Source organism: Oppia nitens, unplaced genomic scaffold (assembly GCF_028296485.1).
Source record: "Oppia nitens isolate AA-2021 unplaced genomic scaffold, nextdenovo-longstitch-racon4-pilon3 scaffold26_pilon_pilon_pilon, whole genome shotgun sequence".
Classification (NCBI taxonomy): domain Eukaryota; kingdom Metazoa; phylum Arthropoda; class Arachnida; order Sarcoptiformes; family Oppiidae; genus Oppia; species Oppia nitens.
The window spans coordinates 1,297,501-1,310,193 of NW_026533206.1; the positions used below are offsets into that span (position 1 = coordinate 1,297,501).

Consider the following 12,693-nt stretch of genomic DNA (forward strand, 5'->3'; position numbering starts at 1 on the left):
ATTATTAATTATTTTATTTTTTTAATTATTATAGATGGATGCGACCACTATTGCCAATGATATGTCTAATGCCATTGACAGCCATGTCGATAGTCTTATGCAAACAATGAATCCATTAAGTCATCAACAGGTAATAATAAATTTTAATAATTAATTATTTAGTTATGTATGAAAATAATAATATATTAACTTAATAATATCTATATATAAAATTATCCAATTTGAAAAAAAATAAATATTTCAATAGGTTAGTGATAATGATTATGATATGCAAGAAACAGTATCAGATTGGGAACAGTATCAAAAATATGACAACAATTCATCATCGGATACTAATAATTATTGTAAGCTTAATTAATTAATATTATAATCATATATATATATATATATATATATATATTTAATTTAATTTAATTTAATTTAATTTAATTTAATTTAATTTAATTTAATTTAATTTAATTTAATATTATCATTACTGTTAGTTTATAATCAATCAGATTATTATCCAAGTGGCGATAATAGTAATAATAATAATAATATTTATTACGATGATAATAATTGGTCATCAAATCATCATCAATCATATAAAACTAATAATAGTTTACATAATTATTATTATTATCATTATTATGATGAGGAAGAGGAGGAGGAGGATATGGATAAAAATTTTAATAATTATAATAATTATGTCGATTATAATGAGAGCCGACAACAACAACAACCCGTCAACAACTATATGACTGAAAAAGAAGAAGAAGAAGAGACGTCGTCTTCTTCGACAATGAAGACACCATTGATGTTGTTGTCGAAGAAGACATGTCTTCATCAAGTATTAAGCAATCCATCGACAACTGATGATAATACACTATATTTGGATAACTTGGATATCACTGATGCGGCAGATATACTGGATTTGGAGACACCGATCGTCAAAACTGTTGTCAAAGCTGATGATGACGACGATGTCAATGGTGAGGATAATAATAATAATAATGATAAACATTTTGTTGATCAATGGCAACAATTTGATGAACAATTGAATACTAATGACAACAACAACAACAAGTGCTTAGATTATGGTGTTGTTGTCATACAGGCATCAAATGCTGAAGAAAAAGTAATAGAAGAAGAAAAAGAAGAAGAGTCGACACAAAGTGATGAATATATTGTCACCTCATTGGATGACTTGCAGCCCATCGTCGAAGATAACAAAGATAGTCATCATCAACAACAACAAGAAAATTGTTATCCATTAGATAATTGGACACATTTTCCGGTGATAAATGATAGCAACAATTATTATGATTATAACAGTTTGACTGATAAACAGGAGATAATGCCATCATTTGATGAAACAATAATAACAGCAGATGAAGAAAATATTTTTGCCAAAAATTATCAACAAATCTATTATCAATAATAATAATAAACTACAGTATATTTGTTATATAATATAATCTGTTAATTAATATTTTAATTTATATGTATTATATGATTTTTATAAAAGTGTATTTATTTTTCAACAAAAAAAAATAATAATAATTATGTTATTAATAGTGATCTAAAAAATAGTTAATAATACTAATTATTATTGCGATAAACTTTTTTTTAATAATCTAAACACCTCTGGTATTATGCTATTTAACTTAATTAATTAATTAAATTATTATTATTATTATACCTGTATATGCTATGTTCCTAAATACTACCGGGGTGCTATTTGAAACAAAAATACTATCAATTATTATTATTATTATACCCATAATATAATGTATTTTCCTTTTTTGTTTGTTTTGTTTTGTTTCATTACTAGTCTATTATAAATAATTATGATTAAACTTTTAAAAAATTTAATCAAATTTTTGTGTGTGTATATTTTATAAAATAATTCAAATGAACAACAACAACAAAACTAAGCTTGATAATATTAATAATAATAATAAAAAAATTATCATTTAATTTATTAAATAAAATAAATGAACATTTTTTTGAAATTTTTTTAATTGTAAATATTAAAATTGAATAACTCATTTTTGTACAAATTTTTATTTATTTATATATTTATATATAATTTATATATATTTATATATATATATATACTGTAATTAATTATATATACTTTAAATATTTAATTTAATCATTTATCGTTTGCATTGTTTGTTGTGTTGCTATTGTCGGCGGCGGCGGCCGAGGCCGCGGCGGTGATGATGTCTATGGTTACCGATGCGGACATCGGTAACGAGGAAGTAGTGGTGGCGGTGTTTGTGGTAGGACTACCTGAATAGACCGATGAGCTCATAATGTGATGATTATAATTAGTAGCTGTTGTTGTTGTTGACGATGCGGCAAATGTCGGCCTAAATATCATACTTTTGCTGTCCATCGATCGGGTCATCAATTGAGACAATCGTGACCACGGTTTTGCTTTTATCCGATAAAACTTGGTCTGTATGGGAACCTTATAACGATTTTGTGCCTAATTTTTATAACAAAAAATAAAATACAATATTATTAATTGATAGCACTTTTTTATTATTAAACAAATTATCTATTGAAAAAAAATCAAATTTAATATAAAATTTTTGTTTGTTTGTTTGTGTACTGCAATTAATATATCATAATTAATTAGCAAATCATATAAAAACTAGTAAATTATGACTAAAAATAAATAAATGCCCGCATTTTATGTGTGTGTTTTTTTTAATTATATTATTATTTTGATTTAATAATTTAATATATAAAAAAAATTATTTAAATTTACAATTAAAAAAACAATGTGTTATTTTGCAATTAATTATAATATTTTTTAATTGTATTTTTTCCTATTTATAATTTTTTTAAAAAACTAAAAATCAATTTAATTCAAAGCATCTGTTCAAATAATAATCTTTTATTAAAAAAATATCTAATTTCATTAAATTATGTAATCAAAAATTTTTTTTAACTAATGTTTATTGACTTATAGGCTATTAAACCTATAAATATACAATATATATATACCTTAATTAAGTTCAATTAGATTTACCGTATAAATAAATTAAACAAAAATTAACTTTTTAAAAAAAACCATTTGAGATAACTGTGCTTAAAGTTTAAGTGCAATATAATACAGTTTAATATACAGTTTAAGTGCTGTCGGTTGGAAGCTATGGCTCCAAACAAGAAACAAAAAAACAAATGTAATGATAATTGTTGTTAAAATTAAATAAACATCTACTGTATGGTATAATACTGTATTAAATAGTAGTAGTCGTAGTTATTGGAGGTATAAAAACATGATATAGACCTCCCTATAGATGAACTACAATTTATATATATATACAGTATAACTGTTCTCTATACTGTATATTGTAGATCACACACACACTCACACACACACATAGACAATGTAAGCCATGAACACCTAATTGATAAGCCATGGATTTGGCGCATCTCATCCTAAATGTAATGGATGTGCTAAGGTATGTGTGGTTTGTAATCTCTCTCTCTCTCTCTCTCTCTCTCTCTCTCTCTCTCTCTCTCTCTCTCTCTCATTGCTAGAGAGAGAGAGAGAGAGAGAGAGAGAGAGAGAGAGAGAGAGAGAGAGAGAGAGAGAGAGAGAGAGAGAGAGAGAGAGCAGTTTAGAGTATAGTGTTGTATGTGTGTGTGTGTGAGCGCCTAAAGGTATGTGCGATACATATCAGTAGTTAAAAAGTAGTAAAGTATTGCTTACTTTTCTTGCCTGACAGTACTCCTTATCAGTGACTTCGGCAATAGTCCAACGTTGCGGTTGCTGTTGTTGTTGTTGCTGCTGCTGCTGATGGGCCTCTCCTGTAACTAATTAAATGGCAAAAATCAATTAACGATTAGCTTATGTTATTTACACTATTATATATAGAGAGATAATCATTATTAAAGGTAAATATTTGACAAACAATTTCTGTATTAATGTATAGAAAAAAAGTTGAGTGTATGTATGTGCATATGTGTGTATGTATGCCTATGTGTACGTTAAGTGTATGTGTAAACCTGCGAAAAAATGTGAGATCACTTAACTATACACGGCTTCTACAGTTAAAATATATTTTACATATACAGTATAGTACTGTACAGTCATCATAGGTATAAAGGTATGGGAAAAAACTGTTTCCCAATTTTATATAAGCTATAAAATAGTTTTACTTAAAATAAAAAATAAATAATAATAATGCTATTCAATGGTAAATAGAGTAGAGTTACACATACTGTGTGTGTATATATATATATGATGATAAAAATAAACAATTTTTTTTAACTGAATTGGTGGTTGAAATTTTATGCAAACATTTTTGATTATATGTTGTAAAAGGTGTGGTTAATCGTTATGTATAACAACTGAGGATTTGTGTGGACAGGGATTATCTATTACTGAATAACCGTTCCGGTCGTCACTCATAAATTAAACTACATTTCTCTTAACTTATAGTCAAATCTTTAAGTATATATACAATATATGTATAAAAGTTAAACATTGTTTATAAATATATATATATATATACTGTATATAAATTGAATGCATTTTTTGATTTGAATCGTATCTATCAAACATAAAATATGAATTTCATAGTTATTATTGATTTTATACACTCATAATTTTCCTTCAAAAAAATGAGAGAGAGAGAGAGAGAGAGAGAGAGAGAGAGAGAGAGAGAGAGAGAGAGAGAGAGAGAGAGAGAGAGAGAGAGAGAGAGGTATATATATTATGTATAAAAAATTACTATAGTATCCGTTTTTATTTGTCAATTGATTATTATTATAAGTGATGAGCCAAAACAAAGACAACTATAACAACATTGTTCAACAGTTTTAAAAAAATAAATATATTTTTGATATAAAATCAAAAAACAGTTTTATAACAATTATTATTATTATTATGTCTTATATTTTAACTAACTATCTCAGGGGTGGTCGCAGTCAAACATAGCGTTTAATTGTATTTTATATACCAAATTATATTTTTAAATGTGCATCCATGATGTATATTTTTTGTAATTTTTGATTATTATTATTATTGGTTGTTTATGATATGCTATATTTACACATTATATACCTGTATATATATATATAAATATTTTAGTAAATAAATTATCATAAAAAAATTTAAATTATTTATAAAATCATTAAATTATATGTTAGAAATATTAATATATTATTATATAATTAAAAGAATAAATGCATATATTAAATGAAAACCAAAATTATTTATATAGTATTAATAATGTTATTTTTGTTGTTGAAAAAAACTATTATTAATATCTTATATAAAATTCTATATAAAAGTTTTCAGTTTATTATTAATTTTTTTTAAAGGGTATGGTATCAGTTGTTTGTCTTATCAATGTCATCATTGATGGCAAACTTTCCCATATTATCGCCAATTGTTTTATAATAGAGTTGTGATGAATAAAATTGTCGTACATTTTCATTGATATTACTCATAAAATTGATATCAATTCTATTGATTTTATTACTAATTTTCGACAATAGATCACTTGATATGTAACTATTCAATACAATCTCGGCTCTGGTAATGACACCCAAATGTTGTGCACTGGTATACAAATGTGTATATGTCTGCTGATCTGATGATGATCTCATAAAATCAGATGATTGCAAAGCTCTGATGGCAATAGTTTTATTTGAATTTAGTTTCAGTTTAAGATCACCTAATAGTTGTTGAGATAAATCTTTTTGTTGTACATAAACAACAATCTGATAGTGAAACAGACAGTAAGGTTCGGTATCTGATGTCTGGAAATAATAATTATTTGGAAATGATTTCATTAATTTAGTCGATATATTATTATTTAAATCATTTGTCCAATAGTTTAAATTGAAACCCAATGGTCGACATTTGTCACCATTAAGGCCACAATCGGCACATTTGCCAGATCTGAAACTATCGTAACTGTCGCACTGGTAGCCAATATGTTGACAACTTTTCGGTGCAGTCAAATATTTATCCGATAGCGACAAATACGGTGCCCGTTGATGATTACAATCGGGTAGATTTGATTTGAATTGATTGAGCAATTGTATAATCAAATTGGTTGCGCATCCCGGTTGGCCGGTACCACCGTTCGGCCTAAAATCGATATGTCCCAGTGAATCGCGATTACCCAAATAGCCGCTTAGTTGGATAAAATTAGTGAGATTGCCGTCCCATTTGATAAAACCGCCACTGGTATGCACAACGATAACTAGTCCGGCATCAGTGGGTGCTAAACGGTGTTTGGTGTCCGTCCAAAATCCAACCCCTGCCGGATCGAGTGCCGTTATGTAACCGATTTTCGCCTCATCATCTTTGAATTGTTTGCCCGCATTGGCGCATATATGGGCACCCAGACTATGGCCAACACAGTGTATGTCCTGGAGTTTGGCGCCCATCACATACAATGTTTTGATAAAGTAGGCAACCATTGAGCCGACAATTCGCGTATGAAAAGCGCAGTTAAAATAGTTGCCATCAAATGCCAACTCTTTCCAGTCGACAAACACTACATTATAGCCGTAACCGAGAAAATAGTCGATAGTTTCGGCCATCCAAACTGATTTGCCGTAATAGTCTCGCCAGCCGTGAGCTATGATAACTGTCCGCCGATTGACATCAAAATAGGCGTCGTGTAGATCCTGTTCACTGGAATTATAGTGGAGTACAGACTGTACGATACTATCATCTGAGGCGATGGCAAACAATTGGAGATTGATTTTTGTTTGGTCGGCGGCGGCGGCACCCGATTCGGGACGTATGGAAAGCAATTGTTTTATATCTAATGAATCACTATTTTTATCAATATCAATGTCAGTATCAATTATTATACTCTTTAGCCAATCATATGCTGACCTAATAAAGCCATCGGTTGAAAAACAACCCAACTGTCCATAACATATATTATTATTGTTGTTGTTGAGTACCGACGGTAATTGTGGATATTTATTATTATTATTATATTGCAATGTATTATCAATAACCGCAATAACAATTAACAATGTAATGATGAAATTCATTATTTTTTTAGCATTGTCAATTTTTTTGACATTATTATTTTATAAAAAATTATACTAGGTCCTATTTAATATGTCCTATTTTTATAGAAAAAAATATATTAAACAATATAAAATTTTCCATAAACTTACTCTACTATAACACTAGTGGCAATAATAATGTAATAATAATACATTTTGTAGAAATATAATATTTTGGTTAATATTTTTTTTTTGTATATAAATTTGGAAAATATGTTATTCATATGGATTTAATGCAACAACAAAATCAACAAATAAAAATAAAATAAATCTAATTTTTAAAATGTGTTTCAAAAATTATATTTAAATGTTATATATTCTATTAATACTGTAGTTAAAAGTCATTAAAATTACGTTAAAACATATAAATTTGTATTTCAGTATATATATATATCGCAATAATTAAAGGAACAGTTAGTTATGTTTTTAAAAAAAATATATATAAGATTTACCTGATTTTAGGGATAGACCATCCAAACAGTCGGTGTGCAGAAAGTGTAATACATGATTAAGATTGAAGACAATATAATTTTCAAACTTCTCTTCATAATAGATGAGCACAATATCGCCCACTTCACAGCTGATGATAATATAATTGATGATATAATTGAAGTTTTTTTTTTAAAAATGTAAAAAATGTCAAATAATTTGGTGTCAATATAAAAAACTAATTGATTTGAATTATTTTTGTTTGTTTTGATTTGAATATATTCAAATTGCAATTAAAATTTAGACACTAATGTTTTAGTACATTCATAATATACAGTAGTTTAAGAAAAAAAACACACAAAATTATAACAATAGTATATATCACACAAAAAAAACTATCAATACTTTTGTGATTTATTTTTTTCTAATAAATATCAGCATCAGTTGCACTGTGTTGTTGTTAAGCAATTAATTGTAATGTTTATGTTAATTATGATTAAAATAAATTCAAAAAATCATTTATCACTAATAATACGGTAATTAATTAATAAATCATGCATTATTTTAGGGAGGGAGGGAGGGAGGGGCAACATATTAATATATCGGTACAATTAATTTACTAAAACAAATATAATTATAAACATAAAAAAATCAAAACTATAACTTACCCAATAACGGACACCCTTTCAATCCTACCGATGCCCGATGTAGTGGACGACTGTGTCATTTCCGACTCTTTCATATTGATTATCCTATTTAATCGATTAATTTCGTAATCTTTTTCTTTAATCATCTGCAATATAACCACAAAAACATAACCAGAAAAAAATATAATTTAATTACCGACAAAATTGCTATTATTCAATAATAGCTTATTATATATAAGAAAAAAAATTAATAGTTTGGATTTGAATTTAAAAAAAAATATATTTATAATATTTGAAAAAAATAAGATTTAATTTTTTAATTAAATTTCTACTTTCAAACAGATTAATAAATTTGTTAATTAATTATATAAAAATAAAACAAACAAAAAAGTGTTCATACATTGGCTGAATTGCACGGACATTGCAATAGTCTCGGATCGCCACAAATAACCGATTCGTTTAGTTGTTTTTCACGGAAACAACTGCCGGTCAGTGTTTGGATTTCATTTTCTATTTGGTTCATAATTTCGGCAACAATTTGTGTATGACTTTTGACATCACTACCAGTGCTGCCGCTGCTCTCCAATGAGCTATTATTATACTTTATTAACAGCTCGTTGATGGCGGCAACCGATGCGCTAAGACTGGTATCTTTGGCTAACAACTCTTGAGCTATTGAATCCTTTTCCATCGATAGCTTATTGACGGCTTCGTTGAAGTTGACCTGATATTTGGCGGCCAAATCCGATTTAATTGACTTCAATTCATCATCGCGTTCTCGTTTCGATCGGATCAGTAGCTCTTCGTAGCGATTCTTTTCGTCGACAATCAATTGTTTCAGTTTCATAACTTCCCGTTCCTGTGCCAACTGGTCGATCACATCCAGATTGACTTTTTCAAGACTAGTCTCCGACGGTGTCCGCTCTATTGATGTTGTACTGATAGCCAGTTTGAATCGATGTCTTAGTGAATCCATTTCGTGTTTGTGCTCAGAATCTAATTTTTCTTTCAATTCATTCAAACACCGCAGCCGTTGTTCATCCAATTCTTGGCGCAACTCATTGACCATCGATTCATGTTTTACCTCCAGTTCTTTGAGTTGCGATTGAAACTCATTCTTCAGTATCTCTTGTCTGTCATTAAAATCTTGAATCAATGAACTCTTTAGCGAATCTTTTTCCTCTTGAGATCTCGTCAATAGTTCCGATTCTAGTTTTTCATAATTCATTTTCATAGCCATCACCTCATTTAACTTATCATTGATCGTGTCTTCTAGCGATTGATTTGTTTGTATTAATTTGGACATCTCTTCGTTCATCGATGTCAACTCCAATTCGTGTTCCAATGTCAGCGATGTCTTATTTTCTACCATTTCTTCGCGCAATTCATTAATTTCGCGCATTTTATCAGTCAATTCTTCGCCCAATCGATGATTATCACTGTGTAGGTCATCGATGCCAGTCTTGAGCAAATCCAATTCGTCGCGTAATACTTGTTCACAACCTCTAAGACCAGAAATTGTTGTCTCATTTTCTTGTAAACTATTCTTCAGCTTTACTTCCTTCTGGTTGAACTCATTTTCTTTCGAAATAAGCCAATCATTTAACTGTTGTTTCATTGTTTCAAACGACGACAAATAACTGCAGCGAAGATCACAATATTGTTCGTAAATCGATGTCTTGAAATCTTTGAGACCTGAGATAGAGTTGAACGTAGTTTTCTGAAATGATTGCAAACTATTATCTTTTAACAACAATTGTTCTTCAAGTTTGTCACAATTTTCTATCAATTCTTTGTTTTCATTGATTTTTTTGTCTAATTCCTGAGAAATATTCTTCATTTTATCTTCAAGTTCGGCAAAACAGGTGTCAGCAATGGACACCTGTATTGATACATCAGTAGACGCATCCGTATCATCGGGCGACGGTTTATCAAACTCTTCGTTAACCGTCTCATAGTCATCGGTATCTGATTCGCTCGGTTTTGATACTAACGTACTGTTGTTGTTGTTGGTGATGGACGGCTCAGGCATAGGCACTGGCAAAGGCACGTTCAGCATATCGCTGAGTTCGGGTAATTTTTGCCGCAAAAATTCAATATCGGCTTCAGTTAGCTGAGGTAATTTCTGGTCAAACGGTTGGGGAGCTTCGGTAGCAAAATAGGGCGGGAAATCGTTGATTCCCGGAAACAGTACCCGTAGAAAATGTGAATCCAATTGAGTGGAAAACGATTGACGCAATCGGGTTTCGTTTTCCAATAATTTTGACGAACTGTCCGCCAAACTCGATGCCCAGCGAACAAAAACATCGGAGAATGTCTTACGTCGGACAACTTCGACCACTGACGCCAAATACAATTTCGGTGTCAAATGAATTTGATGGACAACTTCCAGATGTTTTTTCAATCGGCGAATATTTTCCCGATAGATCAGTACTTTCGAGTCCACTTCGCCCAGACGTTTCTCAATGAATACAATCCATCGGAGCCGTGCGTGCAAATTGCCGGCCAATTCTTCCTTAGCGCGGGCGCATCGACGCCGAATGTCACGCAGTTTCTGGTGATTCTTCAGCATCACTTGCAACTGTTGCTGATGACTGGAACACAGATCGGGCAAAATGGACGGATCTCTTAGATTAGCGGCTCGAGTCTGGTTCTGATAGAAAGCTTGAGCCAAATCGCGCTGTTCGTCGACACACTTCTTCGACTCGCACATCAACTTTTCTAAACCGTACAGCCGTTCCTCCAGACCTTTCACCTCTTTCATCGACGACTGATTGCACGATTCAAGTACATCGGCCACTTCGTCCTTGACTTTTGTTAGCTCTTCCGAATCAAATTGATCCATACCTTGACAACAGTGTTGTTTCAATTGTTCCAAACTATTTTGATTATCTTTACGTCCAATCCATTCGAGTAGACTCGACAACTGTTGTTGTTGTCGTTGCTGTTGTTCTTCACCATCATTATCATCATCGTTGTTGTTGTTGATTGAGTGTTGTTGACCAGTGTTTCTAGTATTGCTTAGTGTTGACAATAACGGTATCTTCGATAGTGTATCAATGTCTTCGTCAAATCTGATGAGAATAATGAATGACACAAACAAACAAACAAAACATATTATTTATCAAATATTTTAATATCATATCAAATGGTTTTTACGGTAATTATTAATTAATACAAACATTTGCAACAATTCGCGATAAACAGGTTTTTCGTCAATAAATCGGTTGAACATATCGTCCAACACCTGAGCACTGTTGGTGAAAGAGTTGGCAATATCTTCGAGATTGGCCACAACGGCAGCCCAGCCCTGTTGCTGTAGATGCTGGTCATGAACAAGTTTTTCGCAATTATGATACTGTTGTTTGGCCATTTCGTACAATTGTTGAGCCATTTCGGCCCTGGCCACTACCGTATTGATACTCGGCGGATTCATATCGATACAACTCTGGACCCGATCGGTCATATCGACATCGGGATCGTATTCGGTAATACACGGCGGCGGATTAACGTTTTCGATGGCCGATTTGCTGAACAAAAATATCGGACTCGTATCGGTTCCCGAACAGCCGTACGAACAGACCCGGGCGGTCGGATTCAGACTTTCGCCGCCACTTATGAGCAAAACTTGTTTGTCTTCAGGTATCTGACACTGGATTTCGATGGCTTTCTTCAGATTTGCCACACTATACGGGATTTTACGAAAAATTTTTGTTTTTATTTCATTATCACAGCAATTGGTGGTTAAAACCAAACAAACAAAAACACTTACTTCTGAAGCGCCAAATTCATGTCAAACGTCATCATTGATCCGTTTTCTACAAGAAATATGTATAACATTTTTGGTGTCTTTTTTGTTTGTTTGATAATCACTGCAAACAACAACACTAATAGTCAGTCTTCTTCTTCTTATTCTTCGTGTCGTCGCTGAAGAAGAAGAAGACAAAGTGATAATCAATTAAATCAAAGAAGTGGTAATAATAATAATAATAATAATAAAACTATTCTTCAAACACAAAGACATTAAACACTTCACTACTTTATATTATATCTCATAACGTAATCAAAGCAATCATATGATAGTATTATTAATAATAATAGTAATAATAATAAATATTTTTCAATAAATAATTATTTAGTATTGTATTGTAATAGTTGTATAAAAAAATGGGATCAACTATTAAAATCAATAGACATTATCATCATTACTGTTGTTGAATCAATGTCTTCAACATAAACACCATTAGTCATCATCATTGCCGCCATCAATGTCTTCAATCATTTTTTTTTTGGTTTTATTTTATTGTTTGTTATTATTGTTTATTATAGTGTATTAGTAATGCTTTTTATTATAAAATGCAATCATATTTATATTACATTATTATTATTACAGTGTTTAGTGTTGACTATCGATGCGCACAATCATATGATTGCAATACTTTTTTTTAAAAATTAAAAGTGTATTCAATACAACACTAGTCAAACATATGAAACATAGTTTGTCTATGCATTGACAAAGTAGTTAACTATAAGACTAGTGTTTGCTTTAATAAAAATATTCAGTAAACAAAAA

At 30.3% G+C, this 12,693-nt stretch overlaps 1 protein-coding gene across 1 annotated transcript; it reads right to left on the reverse strand.

Moving 5' to 3' along the window:
* Positions 1 to 2,137: 2,137 nt before the first annotated feature.
* On the reverse strand, positions 2,138 to 12,458 carry LOC128954358 (RB1-inducible coiled-coil protein 1-like). The gene is made up of 8 exons (XM_054299933.1): positions 12,330 to 12,458; positions 11,893 to 12,047; positions 11,303 to 11,806; positions 8,521 to 11,194; positions 8,142 to 8,266; positions 7,497 to 7,624; positions 3,713 to 3,816; positions 2,138 to 2,476 (listed from the first exon to the last, which is right to left on the reverse strand). The coding sequence occupies exons 2-8, from the start codon at positions 11,958 to 11,960 to the stop codon at positions 2,138 to 2,140; spliced, it is 3,942 nt and encodes a 1,313-aa protein (XP_054155908.1). The 5' UTR covers positions 11,961 to 12,047; positions 12,330 to 12,458.
* Between the last annotated feature and the right edge of the window lie 235 nt (positions 12,459 to 12,693).

What these genes read in the sequence shown, in the direction of transcription:
- LOC128954358 (XM_054299933.1), bottom strand. Translation starts at nt 11,960, where the DNA reads ATGTTATACATATTTCTTGTAGAAAACGGATCAATGATGACGTTTGAC. An exon ending in ATGAATTTGGCGCTTCAGAA is followed by an intron (nt 11,807 to 11,892) that starts GTAAGTGTTTTT and finishes AATCCCGTATAG; the next exon opens with TGTGGCAAATCTGAAGAAAG. An exon ending in GTCCGTGCAATTCAGCCAAT is followed by an intron (nt 8,267 to 8,520) that starts GTATGAACACTT and finishes GTTATATTGCAG; the next exon opens with ATGATTAAAGAAAAAGATTA.